This window comes from Dipteris shenzhenensis, chromosome 25 (assembly GCF_047967505.1).
Source record: "Dipteris shenzhenensis isolate YYH24624 ecotype China chromosome 25, Dip_SZ_1.0, whole genome shotgun sequence".
In the NCBI taxonomy this organism is placed as follows: domain Eukaryota; kingdom Viridiplantae; phylum Streptophyta; class Polypodiopsida; order Gleicheniales; family Dipteridaceae; genus Dipteris; species Dipteris shenzhenensis.
This window is the reverse complement of record NC_141620.1, coordinates 13,040,201-13,061,921: the sequence shown is the minus strand read 5'-3', so window position 1 is coordinate 13,061,921 and position 21,721 is coordinate 13,040,201. Positions and strand designations below refer to the sequence as shown.

The following is a 21,721-nucleotide window of genomic DNA, read 5'->3' as shown; positions in this document are numbered from 1 at the left end:
CAGGCTTACCTTCGACATCAACATTTCCAGCAAATGATTAGACTTGCAATTCATCCCTTGCTTTTGCATGCTCAGGAGGACATGAATTATGCTTGGGACAGCTTTGTCTCTCGTATACAGAATGTCATTAGTGAGTATGGAAACTGGCACATGGCTACATGGAGGAACGAGGTCGAATGGGCAAAAAGGACAGCACAACAGTTGACTGAATTTTCACAGTTAAGGCCTCTTTCTGAATCAGAAAATGATTCCCTCTCACAAGCCCAGATCAAACTGGCTGATAATGATCAGCGAAAATTGCACAAATGGCAGATTAGAGCAAGAATTAAGCCCCTTATGGATAAGGACTGTTCATCCAAAGCCTTTTTCAAGGGACTGCATGCCACTCGAAAGAAAAACTCATGTCTAAGGGTCAGGAAGCTAGATGGCTCTTGGACGCACTCCTTTTCTGATCTCCAAGATGAATGCCAAAATTACTTCCACACACTGTTCTCTACCCCTGGCCCCCCATCAAATCAAATGACTGATGCGCGGATTGAATTTCTTCAATATGTTTCTGGGATAGTGGAAATGGATGATGCTCTTTTATTTGAGAGACCTTTTACTGACACAGGACTTGATAATGCATTGTCCCATCTTGGCAAATACAAGTCTCCGGGCTGGGATGGTCTTACAGTGGAATTTTACATTTCTTTTTGGGACGATTTGAAAGATGTTCTTTTACAAATGATCAATGTTGCTTGGCAAGAAAATCAATTGCCGCCCTTTGGAAGCATGGAATAATTAAACTTGTGCCCAAAAAAAATCTCTGTGATCGTATGTCAGATTGGAAGCCTATTACTTTGATGCCTGTAGTTTACAAACTCATTGCCAAAATGATAGTGTATAGGCTTCATGGGATACTGAATGCGGGCCTTCATCCTCATCAGTATGGGTTTGTGCCGCGAAGACAAATCTATGACAATATCTCCAATGCATTGACTGCAATTGAATATGCTAAGTACTCAAATCAAGATGTGCTCATATTGCAGGTAGATATTACTAAGGCATTTGACACTGTACAATGGGATTTTATCTCTCAAACCATGACAAAGTTGGGGTTTGGTCCCAAGATAGCAAATGCAATCTATTGGCTTTATTCTGGATCTACTTCCCAGTGCATTCTCGGAAGTCATCTATCTCGGTCATGGATATTGGGTAGATCAATCCGACAGGGCTGCCCCCTTAGTGCTCTTTTCTATGCCATTGCAACTCATCCTCTATTGATGTATCTTGATCATCTTGCAAACACAGGACAGATGACTGGTCTTAAAATCCCTGGGGCTGCATCTTTTTTGGCACAGGCATACGTTGATGATTCCTTCTTTATGCAACAGAATTCTCCTCGGGAAATCAACATGCTTATGACCACATTATATTTGTATGGATTAGCAGCGGGATTGCATGTTAACTTTGACAAATCCAAATTGCTTCCCCTGAAACAATGTGACTGGCATTCTATTCTCTGGCCTGGTCAGATAGTGCATTCCAAAGATGTAGTCAGGCATTTGGGATATCCTATAGGATAGCATATCACCAGAAAACAGCAGCTAAAATGGATATTCCAAAGACTTCAACACAAATTGCAACATTGGAAAATTTCTACTTGGCCACTTCATGTCAGGCTCAGAATAGTCCAGTCTATTGTTATGTCTTATGTTCAGTTCTTTTTGCCTTTGCTACATTGGTCCTCCAGAGATATCTCAGCTTTTATGTCTCAAGCTATGGAGCTGTTATGGAAGACAAAAACTGCAGTGAAAGCATTGAGACTTCTGAAGATGGAAATGGTATGTTCCCCTAGGATGCATGGAGGACTTAATGTATTAAATATCAGATATCATGTACTTGCAAGGAAGGCGACTATGCTTCATATCTTTTTCTGTCAAAAGCAGCCATGGACTTGTATGATAGCATCCATGTGTGTCAACATGAGGACAACTGCTTATGGCCATTGGACTACTGATCATTGGGAGGTTGTCATTGGGAGATTTGTCGGGAAGATTCCTGGATGCCCTTTTTCTACTGCTCTGATATTAGACTAGAAACAAGTGCTTTCTAAAGTCAAATGGGCTCCTGATAATCATTTAGGGGCTAACTCAATGAGGCAAGAAAGTATTCATTGGAGTGCCATTTTTGACATCCCACTTGCTTTACAGGAACCGGTTCGGGCATATAATCTCATGAAATTGGGAATTAGATACATCAATGATGTGGTAGATGATCACGGCCATGTATTATCTTTTCCTCGGGCCACTGCTCTTTATGCTTTGGGAATGCATCATAGATTGATACGGAAGAAAATTGCTGATCTCTTGCATCCATTTCTACCTATTCCCCCTGTGGCTGACACAGACAGGCTAATGGATTGGCAATTGTTCCCCTTTGCTACATGCTCTTGTCCTATACCTCTGCCTGTTTTGACCTCCATCAAAGTCTACAAGCTTCTTCAACCTGCCCCTTGGATTCATCAATATGCTAATACTCTATGGCATATCAGGCAGCCCCTTTCATGGTGGCGGAAGAATCTCCGACTATTATGGAGGTGTAAAATGCCTTTGAAACAAAGACTCTTTCTTTGGAGATGCATGATCGGCACATTGTCAGTGGGAATCACACTTGCCAAACATCACATTGCACCACCCATCTGTTTACGGTGTCACGCTCCTTCAGAGACTGTCCGTCATTTGCTTTGGTATTGCTCGTCTACTCGCAATCTCCTTGGGAAAATTGAGTCATATATTTGGGAAACATTTTTGGCTATTTGGCAGATTTAGAAGGCCTTTATCTCAATACTCCCTCTTTCTCTCATGGGTGAGATATTGGGCGCTTTGGACAATCTGGGAAGAGCACAATTTGGCATACTTGGGCCGCCAGTTTCAAAAGTCATATGAATCTTTTAGAGCCTCATTGCGGCATTCTTTATAAGATGCCTGCCATGAGGGTGATCTGCATGCATCTTGCATTGAGCTTTTCTTTTTATGCTTCTGATCTGTGGGATACTCTCCATTTTTTGGAGACTTTCCCTCTTGTAAAGTTATGACAATATAAATACACTGCACTGGATTTTACCAAAAAAAAAGTGTGTGTTTGTTCTCTCCGAGCTAGCTATGGTGTTTCTTACTCTCTAGTTCCCTATTTCCTAGCCTTCCTTTGCTTCAAAGTCCTTATTCTTTGCCCATACAGTGCACGTTACACAAGTCGTGACCTCGTGTAGCCCGTGGTAGGGTTTTCTTGCCATAGTGTTTCCATACAGCCTACTCACGAATTCCATGTCGATCATCTTCATTGTTTCTATACAGTAGGCCTATGGCAGGGTTTTCTCACCGTAGTGTTTTCGTAGAGTCTACTCACGTTTTCCATATAGCTCACCTTCACTGTTTTTGTATGGTGCTATCTCTGTTCACATACAGTCCTCCATTGTTTCAATGATATCACAATCTGCATGTACATTACTCGTGTCACTACCTTCAAACTGGCTAGATTGTCTGTCCCAAAAAACACAGACAATGGGTGACTCAAATGAGCTCAATGGTGCTAAGACAACAGATGGTGATATAAGAAGTCGAACCAAGATCAGGTTCTGGAAACATGTATGCAAGGCTAGAAGCCATAGAGCTTGCTCTTGGTGAGTTGCAGGTCAGCCAGGGGCTATTACAGCAGCAACTTTCAGAAACAAAGATCGAGCTTGCCCATGTGATGAGCAAGCTAATCAAGGATGATGGGATAGGACCCTCCGGAACGCTTCGGGTGAAGCTCAAGGAGCCCGAACCATACAAGGGCATACGCAAGGTAAAGGTATTAGAGAACTCCACCTACGACATGTAACAATACCTTGCCCTTGCCAAGATAAAATCGATCCTCAAGAGCAACTACTCCATGCCTCAACCTACTTGGTGGACGACGCGAAGCTATGGTGGAAAAACTTTTGGTGAGAACTTTGCCCTTGTGACAAGGGTTCCTTAAAGTCTCCTCTCATTCAGCTAATTTTCTCACTTTTTAGATTATTTCAGTTTTCACCTATGGTCAATGTTGAAAGTGAATTCACTTATTTCTAACCTACCCAATTTGAAATCTAAGAACGTTGGTCATGTTTGGGTTGAAAATCTTGATTCTTGGGATTTCCTAATTAGAATTTCTAATACTAACTATTTTCGGATTGAATTTTATGTGTTTCAAAGTTTGAGAGATAGGTTGGTGCTGCTATAGTGGTTCTACCAACACTCATAGTCCTCATATTTTATTGAGATCAAGCTCTACCCAAAGGGATTTTGGGCCTGTCTTTACCCGATTATAACGGAGGGCTGCTAATGGTTACTTTCTATTATTTCCACATTTTTTATGCGAGTAGTATAGTGGGATAAAATAAAAGCTGCCCTGTCGTTCAGCCACATGTCATGCTCTTTTTTAATAACTCACTCGATGAAATAAGCTCCTTGCCATATCCACCTCAATGTTCATCAATGTGTGTGTAATGAAGGCCAAAAGTGGGTCAAGTTAGTGGGGGTTAGGATAATTAGTATTTGGGGTGTTTGCAAGATAGAGGGCTAGTGAGGTACTATATAAGTACCATCCTCTCATGTACAAGGGGGTTTTGGATGTGACATCTAATCCTATCTACTCCCACCTCCTTCCTCCTACGTGCTGCCTGCACTCTCTCTCCTTCTCCTTCTCTCTCTCTTCCTCTCCCTCTATTGCCTTTCCCTCCTATCTCTCTCTCTCCTCTTTCCTCTCCCCTCTCCTCTTTCCCCTTTCTTGCCATCTCTGGTGCTTCACCAATTCAGCCCCGGCCTCTTTCATTGCATTGGTATTAGAGCCAAGTTTTGCTACTGGGACCTATTCTTTTGGTAGATTATGCATACTATTTCACAAGAATGCTCGTTTTCTTAGTGGCTCCTATTCATTGTGACTTCTAGGGCTAAGTGGCCAAGAGAATCACAATTCCTAGCATCCATGCAGTGGTGGCGTAGTGGCATTAGGAAAAAAGGGAGCTCATTCTGGGGCCTTTTACAGTTTGGAAAAATAAGCTCTCAACCAATCAATAGAGGGCCAACGTAATGTTGGAAATTCACGAAAATAAGAGAAAAAAGAAAAAAGAAACAATACTTTATGTAGGTTCAAGCATGCTACATTAATGTGGAGATTGGTTTTTTATTCTCACAAGATCTTTGGACAAGAAGATAGAATCTAAACTGACATTTTATCTGACAAGGGCCTTCCCGCTTCCACCTTCCTTTGAACTTTGAAATGTTGTGCCACCTTTCCTTCGAAAGGTCTACCATTCTACACCACTGCCTCATTGTGCAGCAGCCTCTTCTTTTCCAAAAGTGCTCCCTTGATCCTGTTTAGCGTAGAGTAAGATGTTTCTTGTCAACTGTCTGTCTGCCCACTTTCTCTTCAGATGCTATTGAACTTTTGATGGTGGTTCAAGATTTCACTTTTGGTAGACAACGCACGTCATTTCAAGTTTTCATTTTTGCTAGGCATAGAACAATTGCACGTCAGCCAATTTTTGCACACGATGGTTGAACCTATTCTTTTTCTAGACAAAGAACAACTGCACCGTTTGCCAGAGGGATTCAAAATAGAAGAGGTGAGTGCCAAAAGAGAGAGTGCATCTTTGTCCAAACAAACCAACCATTGATCATCTCATTGTGAGTGCATTTCTAGAGTATGTCTATCAAGATCGAGCTTACCCTGCTTGCACACCTCTTTCTCTCTCTCTCTCTCTCTCTCTCTCTCTCTCTCTCTCTCTTTCTACCAAGTCTCCACAAAAAACCTGAGATTGACCCTCTCACAAAAAAATCATGAGATCACCAATAGACTTAGATCCTCTCTAAAATAAGGAAATCTGTAAGAAAGGGAAAAAAACACAATTGCGGATGAAGTGAGAACTATTTCGTAGAAACGAGAACTCAATGTTCCTTCTTATATTGTTAAAAATTCCCATTTTTCAATCCTTTCTTAAAACATGGCTTCCTATCATAAGTCCCAAAAAAAAACACCAAAAAAATGGAATTCTTGACTTGATTGGATTTGTATGAAAACATAAAATTGAGCACATTCTCCATTAAACCAATGTACACACAAGGAAAAAAGTTAACATTATTGCAATTTTCAAAACAACATCATATGAAAATGAAAGAAGAAGGTACCCATCATACAAAAGATCTTACAAATCATCATGTATTGCATCCTCATTTGTATCCACACCCCTAAGCTCCTCACTATCAGCATCATCATCACTAGGAGATGATGATGATCCATCCTCCTCAGCACTATCCACAATCACATTATCCTCATCCCTATGGAATCCTAATGCTACTTCTGATTGTCCTCGAGTAACTCTAGAATACGGTCTAGCTTTATCAATGCATTTCTTTGAGGGAAGCTTTTGTTCAGTGATGCCAATTGTCTCCTTGCACAAATGTCTAGCATTGGTCAATCAAAAGTCATAAACAAGAATGTCAACCTCATCAAGAACAAGCACACTGACATGTGGTTGATTTTTTGCTCCTCTTCGCTTTCCCCTACCATGAGCATTTGTGACATTTTAGGGGTGTACTTTCTAGTGTATGCATCATGACTCTTGGTTTTAAATCAATGCACTTAAAGGGAAATAATATCTCCAGTTTCAAATATGATCAAACCAATCACCTTTGCAATCCAAATAAATGGCCAAGAGGATCATCATCGGCAAGTGTTGCAACCATGGAGTCCACCTTTATATCTTGCACACTTCCACTCCGCATTTCTACAAGTGGCTCTTGTCTTTTACGAGACCTCCATGCACCCAAATACATTTCTCTTGGCTGTACATTAATCATACCTTGCAATTGTGTATGAAGAGAAGTTGTTGCATTTTCAACTAGAGCTGCATGAACTGATGGCCAATAGAAAGGAACATTTAGAGTAACATCATTATGCTCAAACCTTGTAAGAATTAGGGATTTATCTTCAAAAAGCTCATTCCACCATCTTGTGTCCTCATCCCTTGCATATGTGTGGACCTTCTTAATGAGATCCTTCTTTTCTTGATGGCATCTATGGTAATCAATGTCTCTCTTTTGGCTTTGAGCCTGTTGCACTTCTGATAAAACCTCTAGTGGACTGAAAGATAGAAATAGCAATCCATTCTCCAATAGCCATGTTAGAGATGAAGAATACTGCTTGCCATCCATATATGTTTTTCCATCCCTCATTTTTATGTGAAATCGATGCTGAAATCCTAGATCATTTAGTTGTTGAATACATGTGTCGGATGAATTTGAACCATTCACAAACTTTCTAAAGTCAAATGTTTCTTTTAAGTGTAGCACATGAGGATGTGGTGTATATGCTTCAACTATAAGTGAAATCATTGTTGTCAAAGTGAAGGCATCGTGTTGCGCTAGCTTCTTTGAGAATGTGCTAAACATCTGATCAATTTGATCATGTGTGTGACCAACTAGGAGGAACCCAAGTTTGACCTTAGTGAAGATACCTTTTTGACCAACATATTAAAAAATGCAAGCAAAGTTTGATTCTTGTTCTCTCTAGCCGTGTTGTCCAATTGCAAACACAAGATAGAAGGAAGAGGCCCTTCCCATGTTGAAATTAAATGATGAAGAATGGTGATTGTTAGATTGGCATCATTATGGACATTTGGATATGTAAAAAATACTTTTAATAAAAGCTGGTTGTTAAATATGAGACATCTGACAAGATGCATATGCATAAAAGAATCCTCCTTCAAATCCTTTGGTACCCTAACAAAATGTGGGAGGTTGGTCTTTTTCTGGTCCATGCCATCAATAAAAATCCCTAAGTATTTGTTTGGATTCTTCAGGCTCTTCTTCCTATGCTTTGTAAGATTTGCACGTTCCAGTGCTTGTTGTTCTCTATGCACCTTCAGAGCTTCATTTACTTGATCTGCAAGAATAATTTTGGTATTGACAAGAATAAAACATTTAATATAAATTAGATGGACAATACATGAAATATTGAGCATGGAGGAGTACCTCTTTCATTCTTCGATTTTGCATTTTGCCTCCTACTCTTTAACTTTGCAAATATGCTACATATCCCCATTCTAACCTTCCTTGGAATGGTCACATTGTTGAAGTAATTCTTCCATAACCTTGTGAAATGGCAATAGCTTGTGTGGCGATCATTACTATTTAACATCTCATCTTTGTATATTGAGAATACTTTGAATCTTGTGTAGTTGTCAGTTAAGTGTAGTTTGCCTGTGGTTGGCATTACATCTGCATGTTCCTTAAAATAAGTTTCCATCCATGAAACAGCAAACCTTCCACAAGGTCTAATCAACTTTCCATATGGTGATTGCTCCATAGACCATCCTTCAAAGACCTGGATTGAATCTATTGCAACAATCTATTGTTGCCAAGAGTGAGTGCATGCTTGAATGCTCCTCTACAAACCAATATATGGTCAAGGTAGTATTCAAACACATCTTTTATAGTTCGCATGATTGATCTACATAGATAAGCTTCTCGCTCCTCACGATTAAGATTGAGGTAGTCAGATCTAATGGACTTGATCTTCCCAACTCCTAGATGTCTCAAGCAACCATTAAGGCAACAATATACCTTTGATGTCTCATAGAGTTGAGCCACAGATAACAAGAATCTTTTTCTCCTCTACCAGATCTGGAATGTCTTCTATTGATGCATAGAGTCACTTCCTGATGTACAGCCGTGTGACCATCATCGCTATCCAAAGTTGCCCTTGTGCTCCGTTGACATGTTTCACTAGTTGGTGGTGGATTCCTAGACATGACCTCCACATTGCCAGATGAATGGAGGCTTGCCTCATGTGGAAAGTCGATATCCTTGAGTGACCTTGTGGCTCCAATGATGCTGAAAACGACGATCATTGTTACTTGCCATATGCACAAGGGATTCCACATCTGGTGCTAAGAAGTTGGATTGGACCTGTCTCACCACATTTTGTGGTGAAGGAGACTCAATATATTTGTCTAGCGAAGACCCATACTTATGAATTGAGGTTGATGGAGAAGTAGAATGGTAGGATGGAACAGAACTAGTGCTCCTAGATTTGTTCTTGAGAAATGAGGAGAATGAAAGAATGGAGGACAATGTAATGTGCAAAAGATTGAAGGAGCATAGTTTTGGGACGTCCTAACCCTAAAACCCCAATTTTAGAAGCCCTCAAATCCAATATTTAAAAAACCAAAAAATCAAGAAATGCATTGTTTGGGATGTCCTATTCAAATCCATAGAGTATATAATAGAGTCCCCACAAGCACATTCCCCATTTGCAATGTTCATCTGTGCTCTTACTCATATCAAGCTAGAGATAAAACTTTGGAGCAACTTTGAGGATTGAAACATAGTGTAGAGCTCGATATTTCAAGAGAAAGAGAATGGCCGGGTCTGTATTTTCTATCAAACATTAGAGATTCCATATAAAATCAAAATATTCATTTCTGAAAAGTAAATGTTTTAAAGGTATTGCTCTTCACATCTTTTGTTTATCAATTGAAAAAAATCTACATAATGTTGATGAAGTTATGACAACAGTTGATAACATCATCAACTTGAGTCATAACTTATGAAGAAACTCGATAACATCATCGAGTTGTGTCATGACTTATGACAAAACTCAATAACATCATTGAGTTGTGTCACATGTTGTTTCCAACCAAGTGCTATTTTGAACAAAAAATGACAAAACTCAATAACATCATTGAGTTGGTGAGGAAAACATAAGAAGCATGTTTGTGGAAGTTTAAATTTGATCTCCATCCCATGACAAAGGCATCTATATGTCTTGATAAAAGCATCAAGTGTACTCATGCCTCATGAGAGAAGTTGATGATGCTATCAACTATGTCATAAGTTGAAACAAATAGCAATAAGCTATAATATGAGTTAGAATGGGAAATTAGAGCTATATTTATGCTAGGATTATTGCTTGGTTCTTGTAGGTCATATGTGTTGGTTAGATGGAATTTCCTTATAGAAGGAATTGTGTAGTAGGTAATGACCCCCTAACCTTGCACCCAATTTTTGAGTGCCTTATGCATCGAATTTGAACAACACATTAGGGTCAAAGCATGCTTAGCATCATTTGGGCATTGTAGAGCTGCTCATGCTCTAAATTTTTAGCAAAAAAAGCTCCAAAAATGGAGTCCTGGCTCAAAAGTTATGGCCATTTTACTATTTCTATATTTGTTATGACAAAATTTGATGATGTTATTGAGTTATGTCATAACTTATGACAAATTTTGATGACATCATCGAGTTTTATCATAACTTATGACAAATTTTGATGACATCATCGAGTTTTGTCATAAGTTATATCATAACTTATGACAATTCTCAATGCTGTTATCAAGTTCTATCACAATCATGTCAAAATTTGATGGCATCATCGATTTTCATCATAGTAGTCACTACAACTCGAAGCTGTCATCAAATTTAGGGTTAACTTATGACATGGATCGATGATATCATCGAATTTTGTCATAATTTGTGAAAATTCTTAGGGTTTACAATACTTTTGGGGCAAAAAGTGACTTGCAAGACCACGTTCAAACTTATCTTTTTGCCGAGTTTTTCCTTGAATTGCCTCTCTTTTTTGCAAGGTTTTTCCCTTATGTCCTCTCTTAGAGAGTCACCTAGGAAAGCTTGATTTCTTGTCTCAGCCACATAAAACTTTCCTTCTTTCTCTCAAACTCCATTTACATCTCCTCATCTATCTCAAATCCCCTACCTCATAGAAGCTACCTTCTTCCATGCATAGGCTTCCTATCTCATAAGAACAAAGACAAACAAATTTCATTTTGCTGTCGTTGTAGAAGAAGAACAGAGGCAAATATATATTTTTTCTTTCCAAGAGCATGGCTAGGTACCTCTTATCATGATATGTTAATAAATCTTTCATCAAACTCGATGATGTTATCAAGTTTTGTCATATGTAATGATTAAAAAATGATGATGTTATCGACATTTGCTATAAATTATGATAAAACTTGATGATGTTATCAAGTTTTGTCATATGTTATGATAAAAAACGATGATGTTATCGATATTTGTCATAAATTATGACAAAACTTGATGATGCTATCAAGTTTTATCATAAGTTATGACTTTATTAGATAACATCATCGAGTTGGGTCTTGCTTTTCGTGAATTGTTACAAAACGCTTGATGGCTTCTTTTTTAATGTATTGGTATGCCTTCCTTTGAACGACGATGCTACTAATTCTTTATGCAGCCAACAACCATCTCTCAAGTTCAAATTGAAAAAGCCTCCAATTACTAGGAATAAAGATGAATCACCAGTACCAGACAGTCCAGTTCCAACAAAGCATACATATTCTCAAAAATTTGATCAGGCAGCCTCACGATGAGTTTGACTCACCAATTGGTGGAAAGGGTATGAAGGGAAGGGCCCGAACGAAGGCAGAGGACATTGAGTCACCTCTTGTTGGGAGAGGAAAAGCTCAAGGACAAAGGAGGCAGCAACAAGGCTATGTTGAGGCAAATTTAACACCTCCTCCCAAGAAGAGTGGTGCACATCAAATTAGCTTGCAATACGATTCGCACCTTTATCTAAAAAGAAGAGATAAAAAAGGCAGTTGGATTCTTCCTTAGAAGCATCTTCTCCTCACAGGGACCTGGGAAAGAGTAGAAGCCAGGAGCTTGATATCAGGATTAAAGCAGAGGACATTTCAAATGAAGCAAAGTATTTTTACTCGAATCAACATTGGTCACTAACAAAACAGGTATCAAGTACTGGAGCGGTCTTGATCATCTCAAGAAATAAAGGCAATACTGAGTTTGGTACACCAAAACCCTTGGATGTTCTTACTAGTTCTTAGTACGATGAGGATGACACTGATGCTTTGCACTTCAATCTTACAAATCAAGGGAAGGTATGTGATGTTGTTGTTATGGAATCTCTTTTTTGTGAATATGTTTCTACACCTATGGAGTTTGCAAGAGCCATAAGTCAATGTATCAAAGCCAAAAAAGACATTATCACTGACCTGCTGAAGCATATCACTTTTTCTTTCTCTCAACCTAAGCAAGTGCCAGCTTTACAACTCCAACAATCAAGACATCTAGATTAGGATATTGCAATCAAGTCCTCGCATGTTGCCCAAAAGCAAATATCCACTGTAAAATCTGGAAGACCTGAGACAAAGAAGGATGACAAGAAAAAACGTGTGCAAGATGGTGAAGATGTGTCCGTTAGAAAGGTCCCTGGTGATGCTTTGGGATTTGGAGCTATAGACTCTGAACAAAATAGAATAAGGGAAAAAATTCAAAGAGAAAATCTTGTGGATATCAGGAATTATTAGATACATATCAATAAGCTTCACCGACCTATTATTGATGACGACACTAGAATGAGAGTATTAGAAATCCGTGCACCTCATCCTTTGCATGTCCATAACCTAAAGACTAGGATGAAGATCAATCCATTTGCTAATGTTCTTCCATTTCTTGTAATGCTTCATCCTGCACAATGTCCAATAAAATATGACTTTGATGCTTGTTAAGTGGACCAATATGACTACTATTGCATTGGTGGCTGTCATTCTGCACAAGCCAAGAGAGAGCTAGTACTTGAGTTTCTTGATTCCACATATTTTAAGAGCTATGAATGTAAGATATATGCAGGTCTTAACTCAGTGGAGGCAAAGCTCTTAGCATGGGACCATAACATTGACAATGATTATAGATTGACTATGACGTTCATTCAATGAATCAGATTCTTTCACAGTGAGTATGTGGAGTGGATTGCAGAGCATGGTAAACCTTCCATTGAATTGAGGAAAATTTTCTTTTTTGAAACTGTATTGGTATTTGATGAAAGTAAGGCTTCTGATCCCTTACAAAAATATGATAATTTTTCCTAGTTGGGATTTAGAAATGGTCCAATTTGGGATTTAGTGGATCAAATCTTTACCTTGTGGGACATTAAAGAATTGAAAGGTCAAAAGAAGGCTATCCAACGAGATGACCCAAATGTGTCCTACAAAGGGAAAGAGAAGAAGGTTGATGTATCTCTAAAGTTGGTTCCTGATGATATGAAAATCACTCATTGGAAGTCAATGCAAGGAATTGGTGATGAAGAAGATGATAACTTCTGTTTTATCCTGCGTTATTGGCAAGGAGCTCTCACTTGATGAAATGGCAAATGAGTTTGACGAGTGAGTTTTTCCTCAAGTTTTCATGAAAATTTGTTGTTGAAGTATTTCTCTAAGATATTGATTTATTAATGATGTTAACACATGTGTCTTGGCAAAAATAGGCACAACACTTATATGAAAATGCAAGAATAAATGATGTTTTGTTTAAATTGTTTATCATGGGAGAGGAAGAATTACCCAACCTCAAGCAGTCATGACGACTCATTGAAGCAATTCTTCATTTCCATCAAGAATATTGTGAGTTTAATTGAATGTCTTATACTTCATTGTTGATAGTTATAAATCCTTCCTTCCTCATGTACCTTACTGTAGCTTCTGGGTGCTCCTACATAGTAATATGAGTGTAAATGTTTCTTTGATTATTCATGTTTTTTTGCTCAGAAGACAAGGGCTAGAGCAAATACAACAAAGTTTCCATGTCCTGCCAATTTTATTTCCCATATTGAATATGCAAAGTTTGAAAAGGAGAGTAGAGCCTGCCAACAACTATTTTTTCCAACTTTTGACATGAAAAAAATTACTCTGTCGGGGCATCCTCTTGAGCCTCTCGAGTATGGCATCTTCAATATTGATGTTGTGGACATGGTTGACAAGATCCCAAAGCTAAACTACACATTATGCATAGCTGACATTCCATTTAGTTATAAACTATAGGGATCAACCTTTGACCAAAGCCCCTTTAACTATGAGCAATTGACACAATTGCTCCAAAAATTTAAACAGGTAACAACATCCCCACTTTGGAGGATTTTGATATTCCATTCTATGAAGCAATCATCTACATTCACAAAGGTCCTCATGCAAGAAACACATGCACTTGAATCAATGTGCTGGTAAGCATCCTTATCCCTACGATAGTTTTCTATGATGTTTTCTAAACTTTAGCATTTATTATATATGTGTTGCAAAAGATTTATTTTTATGGCTGGTTTCTATAGGTATAAAATAAATCTCACCCATGTACCAAGAGAAAGAATGGTGAGTTGTTTTGAGATGATGACAATTGGGTATTTCTCTACCTCTGAGAAGAGAAAGGTTGGGATGCATTGTAGAAAAAAGAATGTTCAAAATGTATATAAGCATCTTGCGGCAGTGACAAGAAAGTTGCATTTCTCAAACGCACCCCATCATATGGTGAACCCATATCAGAAACCCCAAAGGCTGATTAATGAGATGATAGACTTATTCTCTTTTGAGAATGACTTCATCTTGACCTCTTCTATGGTTCCAGTACAACACAACTATAGTTTGTGCTTTAAAGAAGGGCCGGAACTATGTTGTAGTTGAGAAGGACAAAGGGCAATCATCATTCATTATCCAATGGATCAATATTACCATGAATGAGTTGCCTGATGCTGATCAGGAGGTGGGAGTTGCAGCAGTTAATAGTGATCGTGTTCAAGCATCATCATCAAAGCCTCAATCTCCTCTTTATGATAAGGCCAATGAATTTGCTGAGCTAGAGCATGAAGCTACTGAGGACACTGGAATAGATCATCTATTATACAAGAAGGAGATATTGCTACCACTGTTGATAAGACATGCATAGATTGTGTTGATGTTTAGTTAGACATTTGTTTTTCATATGAATTTTGACATATGGACATATTTTAAGCCTATTTGAATGATTTGGTGTTCTATTTGTCATAAGGGTTTCCCATTTAGTACATATTTCACATGGACTCCATTTGGTTTCTTGGTTATAATATAAATAATAATATCTTTCACTTTCATTTGGTTTGAATTAAATTTCTATACCATCAATGATGATGAAATCTTAGGGTGACTTTGTGGATGTAAAATATTTCTTGCAACCTACAAATAAATATTCATAATCTAGCATGTGTTTTGAAGATCATATTCATGTGTAGTCAAGTATGAAAACATAAGTATATGTATCTAGTGCATCTTAAAAAGTTTCATTACACAAATTTGTGCCCCTTTTTAGAATCAATTGTTTTTGGAGATGGACCTATGAGAAAATAAATTACTTTTAAAAATTGGCCAATAATCCTAGGATTTTGAAGAGAATCTTTTTTTGAGAAGCCATGCAATGTTCTTATTTCATCCGCAATAGTGTTAAAAGGTAAGGGTAACAAGGTAGGCCCTTCAAACCCTTTTAATTCCAACCGGCTTGGTTGGAAATGTTTTTCTTAAACCTAGACCAGAATTGGAGGACTAGATGCAAGACACATGGGGAACCCAAGACAAGGCTAGCCATCATGGTTACCACATTGGTAGCATAAGAAAGAATCATATGATGCCTTTATTTTCATATACAACAGGATATACTAGTTCACAACCGTCATCAACAATGAGGTGGGCACTATATTGGCCCAAGCATCCATGCATGGCACTAGGGTGGATTGGGACAATTTTGGCCAATACGTATTTTCTTAAGAGACGTGTGCTAGAGTTAGTAATGCTTCTAATTCCTATACAAGTGTTAAGGCATTTTATTCTCACCAAATTCTTACAAGCTCTCCCAAGTTGAGATTGGTAGTGGCAGCTCGCTTCCCCTACATGATAGCATACTTTGTTGTCCCAATTCTATATTACTACTTTTGCTATTGACTTCATCTACAACATTTCCAAATTGTTCAAGTAGATCTCCCAAGTTTTGGGCATCTTGAACGACAGTTTTTCCTTGCAAAAAAAAGAGAGACGTCCATTAGATTTGATGATGATCAAGTCATCAACACAGATCACAATAAAAACAATAATCTTGTGCTATCTTATTGATATGAGATGAATGATTTGATTCCAATGGTTCAATTTCTATTCCAAGAAAATGATTATGTTGAATTGCACATACACACACACACACACACACACACACACACACACACACACACACACACGCACGCACGCATGTGCATGCATGCATGCACATGTATACTTCTCCAACTATGGATTATTCTTTTATGTACTCCTCGTGAAATTTCTCCTTAACACTCTCTTTTTAACCACCTCACAAACTAAGCTGTGAACAACCCATGCACTCATTCGCTCCTTACTCCACTTGTAACTTAAATTTTTTTAATTATTCAAGAATCCATATGGTTGTCTATATTCCTAGGTAAATTGATAACAAGCTTGGGAAAACATGCATTACCTCTCTACCCAAACATAACTATGATGTTCTAACACCTAGTTTGTTTGGATGGTGGAAGGTACGTGGACCCCGACCTTGGAACTTGGACTGCCTAAGGATTCGACATCTTTTGATAATTTACAAAAGAGCTTACAAATGCTTTGATTTAAAACCCCCTTCCCGAGCACTTTCCATTGAAAGGAGAAGCTTCTTGTACCCAACATCTGGTATGGTGACAAAGAGGAAGGCGACACATTTTGGCCAAGTTGCTGGTGGCGTCGTGAACCAATTGACACAATCATCCAATCGCATGGAATAAAATGATAACACCTTGAGTACTCCACAAGTGGGGTTTCCTTTCGAGCTTGAAAGACGTGATTTAGACCATTAGATCTTTGAAGATCAACATTTAAGACTTTGACACATCGCTTAATGAGGGCTCACAAAAGGAAAACCTCCCTCTAGGCTGCCTACTGTAAAAATTAAAGGGGCTCGAAACACTTTATCTTCATAACCACCAACTACAACCAACTCCCATGGAATCAAACATAAAATTGATAGTTCAGTGACAAAGCTGGTATTATACATAACCAATGGTGGCTCAAGCTACTTGATAATTGACAAACATGTCATTTTGCTTTTAATGGGTCTACTCAATCAAATTATACAAAAACCCATGATGCAACCAAAAGAGTTCTCACATTTCTTAAAGGCACATAGGATTGTGATCTCAAACATGACTAATTAATAGATTTCAACTTCTCTACAGCTATAGGAAGTGCTTTTGTCTACCAGTGTAGATGATAGTAGTATGCAAAAGTGGTTATTTCTCTCTTATTTCTTTGGTCTCGGTTTAGGAGCCTTATCATGGCAAAACATATCATCATCGACAAAACTCGAATAGGCCGGATCTTAGTATTGTTTAAAAGAATTATTTCAAAGGTTAACCCATTTCTCGCCTCAATTTGCAAGCCGATCGGCACAATTTGCAAAGACCTTTGCCGAGAAACTTGGTATTATAAAGGCAGAACATGTCATTTCATTGATGCTAGAATCTGTGCAGCTCAAAGACATTTTATTGAGTAGCTGTGCCTTAGCAATGCACAGGTCTCTTACTGATTGACTATATTCTCTCTTTAAGACTCTGTGCTCCCTCTCTACACGTGTCACTTTCATAAAGCTCCCAAAATTGAGGTTTAAAAAAAATGAAGAAACAAAGTTCAAGATGTCACATGGAACCCTCTCCAACCGCCCCCCACTAGTAGAGAAGCTCGTGATCCAACAACAAGCAGCATTGGTGCTCAAAACCTTCGCCAAGCTTTTTGATGGTGACTAGACATTATATTATATCTATAGATATATAGATATACATAAAGTTGGAGTTTTTGGGGAAATCTCGTAGTCATGGAGTTGCTGGAGCTTTCATACTAAAAAGCAAAAACGCAATCTTTAAAAGCAAAGGTTGTAGAGGAGATCCAAGGGTTCCAAAACGCACACGTGGCATGAGGAAAGGCCATCTTTCATCGTATAAGGAGCATCGTCTTGTTCAAAATTCATGCACGAGAGCATCAGCAATTCATCCATCTTCAAGAAAGGATCAGCGATTCATCTGTCGAATTCAATAGCATCAGCAATTCATCGTGCAGGTGTGCAGCAGCATCGAGTTCATCAGGGGATCACCTGATCGAGCTTCTGTTCTTGCGACGTTCTATCGCTCTAGCTGTGTGTCGCCATTTCAGTAGTACAATTTTGGCCTTCAAGAATATGGCTGGAGGAGGCTTCAGAATCCTGCACCTCGTCCGTCCCTTCCTTTCTGTGCTGCCGGAGCTGCAGGCCGCCGAGCGCAAGGTGCCTTTCCCTGAGAAACTTGTTTACACCGTAGTTTCGCTCTTCATCTTCCTGGTATGTAGCCAGCTTCCAGTTTATGGAATCCACTCAGCGACTGGCTCCGACCCATTCTACTGGATGCGGGCCATCCTCGCCTCCAATAGGGGAACTCTCATGGAGCTCGGGATCACCCCTATAGTCACGTCCGGTATGGTCATGCAGCTCCTGGCTGGATCTAAGATCATCCAAGTGGACAACAGCGTCAGAGAGGATCGAGCCCTCGTGTGAGTACCTATCCAGCTATGCTCCTCTTCTTAATTTGCCGAGTATTTTGTACTTGCTGCATCTGCTTTTCTTCCTATAATCTATTGCAGTTGGCTAACGCAAGATTATGCCCGCAGGAACGGTGCCCAAAAGCTTCTTGGTATTCTGATTACGATTGGCGGGGCTGTTGCGTACGTGCTTTCTGGCATGTACGGTGATGTGAGCGCTCTGGGTGCGGGTAACGCGATCCTCATAATTGTACAGCTAGTTTTTGCTGGAATCGTTATCATCTGCTTGGACGAGCTTTTACAGAAGGGATACGGCTTGGGTTCTGGCATCTCCCTGTTTATTGCAACCAACATTTGGTAAGTCTTTGGATGAACTTGCGTAATTTGCGTTGGTCTTCATGCATGGGATTTGGCCAGCTGTTTCTCACGTCCATGATTGTTGTAATTGCAGCGAGAGTATTATCTGGAAGGCTTTCAGTCCAACCACAATCAACACTGGTCGGGGTGCTGAGTTCGAGGGGGCTGTGATCGCTCTTTTCCATCTGTTGATCACCCGCACAAATAAAGTTGGGGCTCTTAGGGAAGCTTTCTACCGTCAAAATCTTCCGAACGTAACCAACTTGCTGGCGACGGTGCTCGTTTTTCTTATCGTCATATATTTCCAGGGATTTCGAGTTGTTTTGCCAGTACGCTCCAAAAATGCTCGTGGGCAGCAAGGCTTCTACCCTATCAAGCTATTTTATACGTCCAATATGCCTATCATCCTGCAATCAGCCCTGGTATCAAACATTTACTTCATTTCTCAGGTAATGTATTGCTTTGATCAGTCTTGTTATATCTTTCCAGTCATCTCAACAAACATTCTCCTCTTCCTTATATTTGACATTATTTTACATTGTGCAGCTTCTTTACAGGCGGTACAGCAAAAGCTTCATCATTAACCTTTTGGGGAAGTGGAAGGAATCTGAATATGCTACAAGTGGTCAACTGATTCCCGTTGGAGGTCTCGTGTACTACCTCACCCCTCCTACAAGGTTAGCACCCACGAATTTAACCTGCGTTTTTTGGCTTTGATCGTTGCACTACGCTTCCTTAGACAAGATCATTAACCATACGTTGATGAGGGAGGGTATCTGACAGAGGCTTCGCGTGTGACTTATGCAGTTTGGCAGAAATTGCAGCAAACCCTTTCCATGCGCTTTTCTATTTGACCTTCATCCTTACAGCATGTGCGCTTTTCTCAAAAACCTGGATTGAGGTTTCTGGCTCATCAGCACGGGATGTTGCCAAGCAGCTGAAGGTACAGATTGATTTTCTTTTACAACTGAGCATCTAGCGTCATGTCGTTGCAGGTTCACTAGACTATGGGCTTATTACTGTCTGTTCTATGTTGTAGGACCAACAAATGGTGATCCCTGGACATCGGGAGTCTAACCTGCAGAATGAGCTCAACCGCTACATACCCACAGCAGCTGCATTTGGTGGCATGTGTATTGGTGTTTTGACTGTGATTGCTGATTTTATGGGAGCCATTGGGTCTGGAACAGGAATACTGCTTGCAGTGACAATCATCTATCAGTATTTTGAGACCTTTGAGAAGGAGAGGGCTAGTGAACTTGGTTTCTTTGGGTTCTAAGCAGTTTTATGGCTGGGACGTATGAGGGACCTGGCTTTCATATCAATCGACGCGGTCATCGGAATGACCTGAATTTGTCCCCTAATCTTCAGCAGGCTCACTCTCCCAATATTCAAGGATGGGGCTAGTAAGAAAGCTGTGACAGATTTTAAGGGAATTCCTGATATTCCACTGAAGTTTAATTTAAGGGAATTCCTGAGATTCCACTGAAGTTTTGTACTCATTTCATTAGGTTAATGAGGTTCATTGAACTGAAATGGATTCTTTGATGCCTAGACAGGCTGCTAAGCACCTTCTCATATGTAAGTTCCATGAAGAGAAATATTTGTATTCTTTACTTTCAACTTGGATTGAATTTTCGTCCCTATTCCAATATGGAATTCTGGTTTATAGTACCTTCTTAATGGATTGTAACTTCAATTAATGATTATCGTCTTCTATTTTCTTACCAAATGAGTGATATGTAAAGAGAAAACTATGAAGGAAATCATTTAGATTTGCATTCTGTATTGTAGGGTGCATTGGCTGTGTGTACAAGTATTCACCATAACCATCCCTGCAGGCCCTTAGAGGCTTTAGGGGGTGCTAAACAATAGAAAGCAAAAAGAAGAGAGAGGGCATTCAATGTGTTGCTCTCAGGGCAGGAGAGCTGAAGAACTGCTAAAGTTCTTAGTTTTTGGAGTTTGATAGAATTGCCATCAATGCAAATGAGCCTCACAAGATTTATAGTTTCAACCAGATTGAAAGCCCGTTCAACACTAGTGATGTTTGAGAGCTTAAGGCTGTGCATACTATTATGGATGAGAGCAGAAGCTAAGTGATGACAGATATCAATGTGGCAAACATGGGGGAGCTAGCACAAAAAAGAAGCAAAGCAGCTCCCTAGTCCCAACAATATAATCCCAAGCAACTTTGATTATTAGACCCTCTCAACATGGCAAACATGACAAAAAGAAGAAAAGAAGCTCCCCAGTCCCAAGATAATCCCATTGTAAGAAACTTTGATTATTAGACACTCTCAACAAGACTGCCACTACACAAAACATCGATTGCACTCCCACTCAGATTGTTTCTTAACCTCATGTGTAGAATGTTCTACTGTATTAGAGATATGGAGAACTTTGCATTTTTTGGAGGTATCTTCTCGTGTCTCCAAGCTTGCATTTTTTGTGGCACTTTTGAGTGTCTCCCATACGTTACCACAAGTCACCATTTTCCAACAATCATTTTAAGATTTGAGCAATGTAGCTTCCATATTTTGACTATCTCTAACAAATGAATGTAGCCAAGGCAAGGACCCCCATGAGATCATGATATGCCCAATTCACAATCAAAGGATAAGGATTGTGCAACATTATGTATCTGTATCAAGAGTAAAGTAGATAAGGCTATCCCCCTCAACACAAACACTAAGACATCATCATCATATCTCGCATCATCCACTAACTCCAAGTTCGAACACATTGTAAATGAGATATGTTATGTTTGTGGACTTCATCTTCTAGAATGGGTAGATGCTTTTGTAACTCTACCATGTGCTTCTAGAGTTTTTGGTCCCTTGTTGGAGATCTTCAATCCATTGTTGCATTGAGAGAGAGAGAGAGGGAGACAAAGGGAGAGAGAGGGAGAGAGAGGGAGAGAGAGAGAGATTGTGCATGAAAATAAAT

The 21,721-nt window shown here is 39.3% G+C and overlaps 1 protein-coding gene across 1 annotated transcript; it reads left to right on the top strand.

Annotated features, from left to right (window-relative positions):
* The first annotated feature begins 18,054 nt into the window (after positions 1–18,054).
* Positions 18,055–20,127, top strand: LOC147885468 (uncharacterized). The gene is made up of 6 exons (XM_087396417.1): positions 18,055–18,430; positions 18,548–18,775; positions 18,870–19,224; positions 19,322–19,452; positions 19,583–19,718; positions 19,815–20,127. Exons 1-6 carry the CDS (start codon positions 18,084–18,086, stop codon positions 20,052–20,054), a joined length of 1,437 nt encoding a protein of 478 aa, XP_087252543.1. The 5' UTR covers positions 18,055–18,083; the 3' UTR covers positions 20,055–20,127.
* Positions 20,128–21,721: the final 1,594 nt, after the last annotated feature.

Coding starts and splice junctions, on each gene's coding strand:
- LOC147885468 (XM_087396417.1), top strand. CDS start 18,084: ATGGCTGGAGGAGGCTTCAGAATCCTGCACCTCGTCCGTCCCTTCCTT. Junction 19,225..19,321: donor ACATTTACTTCATTTCTCAG/GTAATGTATTGC, acceptor TACATTGTGCAG/CTTCTTTACAGGCGGTACAG. Junction 19,453..19,582: donor TACCTCACCCCTCCTACAAG/GTTAGCACCCAC, acceptor TGACTTATGCAG/TTTGGCAGAAATTGCAGCAA.